At 45.7% G+C, this 6,192-nt stretch overlaps 1 protein-coding gene across 1 annotated transcript; it reads right to left on the bottom strand.

Annotated features, from left to right (window-relative positions):
- Positions 1 to 279: 279 nt before the first annotated feature.
- Positions 280 to 5,595, bottom strand: Awat1 (acyl-CoA wax alcohol acyltransferase 1). Its single transcript, XM_034485848.2, has 7 exons — positions 5,520 to 5,595; positions 4,338 to 4,445; positions 4,011 to 4,081; positions 3,209 to 3,413; positions 2,411 to 2,582; positions 610 to 809; positions 280 to 434 (listed from the first exon to the last, which is right to left on the bottom strand). The coding sequence occupies exons 1-7, from the start codon at positions 5,593 to 5,595 to the stop codon at positions 280 to 282; spliced, it is 987 nt and encodes a 328-aa protein (XP_034341739.1).
- Between the last annotated feature and the right edge of the window lie 597 nt (positions 5,596 to 6,192).

Genomic DNA, 6,192 nt, shown 5'->3' with positions numbered 1-6,192 from the left:
GGATTGAATTTAAAACTTTCAGGTTCAGAAAGTGTGTGGGACAAGAGGGGCCTCAGGATATCCCCTCTGAAGAATGTCTGGGTGGAGCTCCTCAGGGACAACTCCTGTGGGGGTGCAGGAAGGGGCAGCATTATGGTCAAGAAGGAAGAAGGAGCTCTTAATGTCCCCTCCCCGGCTGCACACATAGCCTCCTTCACCTTCCTTCCTTTCCCCCTTTCCCAGGATTCTGGTTCTATGCAACTCAGTTTCCTCTTCAAAGATGGCACACAGTCGCTTTGATCATAAGAACATCAGCTTCTGAGTGTCGGAGCAGCCATACTGGACCTTGTGCTTCTCAAACAACTTGTACAGGGCATCCATGTAGAGTGTATGGTATTTGTCCACTATCTCTTGGCTTGGGTTTTTAACCTGGGGCAGTGGCAGAGGTTCCCCAACTGTTAAAAGAGATGAAAAACGAGAAGAGTCAAAGTGCCAGATACTCTGGTTACTCCAATCAGTTCTCAGCTTCTCCCACTCAGCTGCCCTCTTCTTTGGTGGGGGAGGGGTAAGATGCACTTAGGTGGATGGAGGAAGAGCTTAGGTGGACCTGAGGCTGAGAGTAGTACTCACCTACAGTGACAATGGGTCTGTGGTATGGTAGGAGTCCCTTGCGGTCTTGATGGAAGCCTTGTCCATAGAAAACACAACAATAGAAACCAAAGATCCGGCGAAAGATGCTTTGGAACTTGAACATCCGGCTATCCTTATGGAACAGTACCTGGTCATATACCTCCGTTTCTCCAAACGTGAAGGTAGGGACCAGATGAGCCCTGTAGGAAAATGCTCATGTCTCAGATGCAGGCTATTGTGAGAAACATGCTGGAAGGACTTTTCAAGGCCAGGCACTCTTCCACTAAGATACAACACCAAAGGCCTAAAACTTCCTTTTTTTCATTAATCAGGGTTCCCTGCTTGGTATGTCTTGTCTTGAAATTTTCCAGGCCAATCAGGGTGTTAACTCTAGTCTGGATTACAAAGGCAAAATATAGAGATAGGGGCAAGAAAGAAGAGCCAGGAATAGACACACTCAGAGACCCACATGGTGAAAAGCTTCTGGGATGGGGGTGTCAAGGAGGAAACATCTAACTTTCTGCTAGAGAAATCATAAGATGTCGGTAATGTGTATAAATGCATATCTAGGACACGCCCCTCCCTCAAGGAAAGCAAGCATAAAGTATTGTCCTTGGGATTCTAGGAGAGAACATTGTTTCTTTTCTAAAGGCCCCAAGAACCTACTGTGAACAATGCTCTAGGAAAAGTGAACACAGCATTTTGACATGTGCCACTTGATTGGTTCCTTGAAATAGCAAGGCTAGAGTGGGGAAACAGGAACCCAGGCCCAGAAGGACAAAGATTCTGCAGGCAGCCAGAGAGTAGAAGGGCCTAGACTAGAACCCAGGGCTCCTGGCTCCAACTCGGTGCTCTCCTTCTATATTATACTTCATGCTAGGCCCCTCAGGTGAGGTCATTTGAAGACAGAAATGAGAATGAAATGGGACAACTGCCCCTGTGTTCAGTGAGCTAGACTACGGAACTGGTTAGGCTTCCTCTTACTCCACACACCAGCTCCTTCAATTTTTCTTCCTTTTTCAAAACAGTGTACCTGACATTTACAAGGTACATGGTGGGTGTTTTATACGAATGAATTCATTCATAACTTACTGGATCTGGTGGCTTAGATATGTAATCAAAGCTATCCATGAAGCTGAGGCAGGGGGATCATAAGTTATAGGTCTACCTGAGCTGTAAAGTCCAGTCATCTCATGCAGGAGGAACAATGATCAGTAGTCATGTTAGGAAGATGAAAATCCCAAGGCTTAGACTGATATCCCAGCATGCATGGTAAGTCGTACAGCCAGAAATGCTATTATTATTGTTGTTGTTGTTGTTATTGTTGTTGTTGTTTTCTGGTGGTGGGATGTAACCTAGAGCCTCATGCATGTTAGGCAGCTGCTCTACCACTCAACTACATGTCAAGCTTCATGGAACCAGGATTTTAAAACATGCTCCAGACCCCAGCTCTTCACACAGACTCATTGCTCTGCAGTGTGTCTTGCATTATTATCAACAGGCAAATATTGACTGCATCTACTAGCCACAGAAACAATATGTATGTAATTGACATGTTAGACTGAGTCTAATTGCCCTGACATTCTCCCTGAGTTCATAGTCTGACTTCATAGGAACTGGTACAACTTGCTTTGAGGAGACAGATAGCTTAAAGCTTTAAAAAAGAAAGCTGAACCCATCTCTCCCTAATTAGTCCTACATTCCTAGGGGGCAAAACTCAAATGGTACTCATCTTGGTACAATCTACAGGGCCATATTGTGCAGAGATGGACACTTACTTCTCCTGTTGGGGGCCACCTACCCATGTCGGAGGGCTGTACGCACAAACCCTTTGCGCTTCTTGAGGATGAGGGTGGTGGTGTTAGGCACACTCTGTAGGGCCTCTCCCACTCCTCCCACAACAATTCCCACAAGGTTTCCAGTGCCATGGCTCAGCAGGTAGTCGATAGATGCCTGGCTCACAGAACACACTCCTAGGAAGAATCAAGGCACAAAGAGGACAAAGTCATCAGGAGAGGAGCAAATGTCCAAGAGGCTGGCTTCTGTGATTCTATGGCTCACAGGAGGAAAAGCTCAAGGAGAGGTGACAGAAGTGTGGTGAAGAGAAGGCCATGAGAAAATGTTTCACTTGAAGGCAATGTCTATGGGAAGCACTGGATGGAAGCTACAGCAGGGTGGTTTTCAGTGGGATAAATAACACTTTGTGAATTTCAATTTTTTTCTATCCCTTTCTTTCTATTAATAGCAATACCCACTGCTCGTTGGGCACATACTCTGTGCCAGGCATCATGTTGAATACTTTACTTACTTAAGATACTTAGGAGAATCCTCATGTAACTGCTACACGATTTAGCACTATTTTTCAGCTGAGGAAGTTGAGTCCACTAGAAGTTAGCTGATTTGCCTATGATCCTACAGCAAGCAGCAGAGCCAAGATTTAAGCTGGGCAGGTTAACTGCAGGACATATGCTTTGGCTTCCACACTATGATTACGGGGCAAAGGAATGGTGCAGTGGGGGAGAAGAGGCTTAAAAGGGTGCATTACAAAAGAGCTACAGTGAAATGGACCAGAAGCTCCAGTAAGTTTGATCAGAAGCACCTTTGGCCATGATGTAGTCTCTAATAAGGGGGATCTTGAAGAACCAGGACAGTGTGGCCAAGTGGGGAGTGATGCCTGGGAAGGTCTTCGAGAAGTCTGTGGCCTCAGTGCAGAAGTTGCAGAAGGCACCGAAGGTCAGGAGACCATGGGGGTGGACCCCCATGATGTAGTTCTGTGAAGGTGACAGGTCCTTGGTCTTCAGGATCTGCAACCATGGAAACAAATAGCATAGAAGGTGGAATGAGCTCACATGGAGCAGCGAGGTGAAGACATGCCAGGGATTTAGGTATTCTCTGAGCTAGCTGCCTAACAGGCAAATCACACAAGGGTTTCAAGAGGCATGCACTTTGATCTCCACAGCCCTGGGGTGACAAGATAGGATCTGGGGCAAGTGGAATTGATGAGCCACTTGCTTAAATACTGCTACATCTGTGAAACATTTTCTCTCTATCCTTCATCAGAAGCACTTCTGTGTCTTGCACCATACCTGTTCTCCCCAGCAGATGGGAGCTTCTTGCTCATGTGGAATCACATTGTAGTTACTTCTCTGAAGCCCAAACATGGGGCTAGTGGAAGTTTTTGAATCATGTTTGTTAAACTGAACAATACTTTCCTTCAGCCTATGTCATAAGGCAGGTCATAACGAGAGTTTCCAAACTATCCCAGTGAAGTGCAGAAGACCATGCTGTAATCTAGCCAGAGCTGACAATTCGCCAAGATGCTCTGTTTTCTTACGGATGCTCCTAGTCATTTGATATAATGCCTGCATTTTGAGTGGGACAGTGGGGGAAGGGATACTTACTGTAATGGGGAAATAGTCCCTGATGTGGGTCCAGATATTCCAGTTCCTTACCCAGGATGAACGCCTGCCACCTGAGACAAAAGTGCCAGTACAGGATGATATTAGTATTGCCATCCCATGCTTCTTACTCAAACAGAGATTCCCTAGAAACTTGGAGAGACTACATCCAAGAGGAAAGGAAGATATCCCAGAATGGTTTCAGCTATCTAGCGTTTATGCCTCTAAGAACTCGGGAGAGAGGTCTGTGGCCTGGTGAATGAAACCCACTTGAAAGCAGGGTTCTAGGCTAAGGTAGAACATTGTTTTTTCTAGGTTCACAAGTCTTACCTTGATTTGGAGTCTTCCAGTCCAGAAATAACCAGACAAAGTAAAGTGTTGGTAGCGGCCACAAGGGTGTGAACAATAGGCCGATGAACAATGGCTGCACAATCCAAACTGAGGAGAGAGTAGACCAAACCAAATTTGTATGGGTAGCAAAATGTGGCCATATCCAGTCCTATTTCTATGACCTCATACTACCCATGCTGTGATCCTGTGCGTCAGCACAGTCTAGGTCCTGACATTTGCCCTTCAGAAATTTCTTCTGTCATCTACCATGTGCAATCTTCACTTCTCCTCCTACCTTGCATCTCATTTCCCTGACTCCCTGACTAGTCACCATCCCTGTACTTTGGCTCTGTGCCCAGAACAAGTTTCTTGTCTACTGCTCACATTCAGCTACATTTTGCCCTTCTTGTCCCAGATCTCCCTGAGTATTATCCATCATCCCCAGAATAGTGATAGGCTATGGATTTACACTTCTTCCTTCTCGGTCTCCATCCTTCTCTTGACCACTCCCACCCAATATCTTCATCCGTGTACTGTTTCCTACCCACTGTCCTTGTCCTCTTGCCAATTCAACACCTCTTCCATTGTCTTTCTTTCACTGCACACTACCACTCCACTCTCAGAGTGAAAAACTCTGACTCAAATGCTGGCTATATAGCTGGGCATGCTGGCATACACCTGTAATTCTAGCACACAGGAAGCTGAGACAAAAGGATGAGTTACACACCACGATGAGCATAGACTTGTCTCTTAAAATTCAACCAACCAATCAATCAAACAACAACAAAGGCAATCAAGAGAATAAATGAAGCAAAACCTCCACAGGCTCCATTTCTCTAAATTTACAATGCTACCTGTTTCTCTGTGCTATTACATGTTCCTAAAGAACCTCTTGTAATCACATTTCATCTCTATAGGTATTGTGGGTTAAGGAATACTTGGAATTAACTAGTACATTCATATCTATCCTGACTTTGCTCCACGCTCCCCTCTGTTCTCACTGTGCCCTGAGGCTTCATCTCTTCCTTTTCTTTCAGGGTACATAGAGCTCAAGACTCCATGGCACAGCTCTCTAGTACTACCTAAATTGATCAAAAGAATGAGACCATAAGAATATCATCCAGGTCTGGCCTTGCCTTCTTGGGTTGGCTTCTTACTGTGCACTGTTGATTCAGTACTCACAGATGGCAAGGTAGCTCAAGGGCCACTGCAGAAGGATCAGACTCCGTAAGTATTCAGGCTTCATAGAGCAAGACATGATGCCCAGGGCCCCGAGGGAGGTAAAGGTCCTAGAGCCTGTTCCAATGAAAGGTGCCACCAGTCTCAGGATGCTCACTTAACAGTGAATGCCTGAGACTATGAAGAGCTGACACTTGCCCTCTCCCCTCTTTTCCATAACTCCCTCCCCCCACCCACTGCAGAGGCCTGTTCAGTAGTGCTGGAGACTGCCCACAGGTCTAGCTCCACCCACTACCCTTTGACTCTTTTCTGTGACTATGGTGACATCAGGATGAAGAAAGGAGAACATGACTGTTAGGCAGTCTACCCAGGGAGAAGGAATTCTCTCACAGGCCACTCTGAGACTACAAGGGGTACAAACTGAAGGAGATGACTAGTGAGAAGACTATTTGGGGGTTATGGGGTGAGGGGCACCTGGAATTGGGTCTGTGTTGCCCTCAAGCAGCCTGATGAGAGGATGCCCTGTCTCATATTTTTTCTACATGTACACAAAAGTAGAGAGTGGAACACAATTTCATCTTTACATTTTCATTAAACATTGTTTGAACCCAAGCACTGGAAAAACAACAACAACAAAACCCAACTGTTAACATTTTGGCATTATTGTTCATCTGTC

Source organism: Arvicanthis niloticus, chromosome X (genome assembly GCF_011762505.2).
Source record: "Arvicanthis niloticus isolate mArvNil1 chromosome X, mArvNil1.pat.X, whole genome shotgun sequence".
NCBI classification, from domain to species: Eukaryota; Metazoa; Chordata; class Mammalia; order Rodentia; family Muridae; genus Arvicanthis; species Arvicanthis niloticus.
Note: the sequence above shows the minus strand (reverse complement) of the source record. Positions and strands in the feature narration are given on the sequence as shown.

What these genes read in the sequence shown, in the direction of transcription:
- Awat1 (XM_034485848.2), bottom strand. Translation starts at nt 5,595, where the DNA reads ATGTCTTGCTCTATGAAGCCTGAATACTTACGGAGTCTGATCCTTCTG. An exon ending in AGACTACATCATGGCCAAAG is followed by an intron (nt 2,583 to 3,208) that starts GTGCTTCTGATC and finishes GATTCTTCCTAG; the next exon opens with GAGTGTGTTCTGTGAGCCAG. An exon ending in CAGACCCATTGTCACTGTAG is followed by an intron (nt 435 to 609) that starts GTGAGTACTACT and finishes CTCTTTTAACAG; the next exon opens with TTGGGGAACCTCTGCCACTG.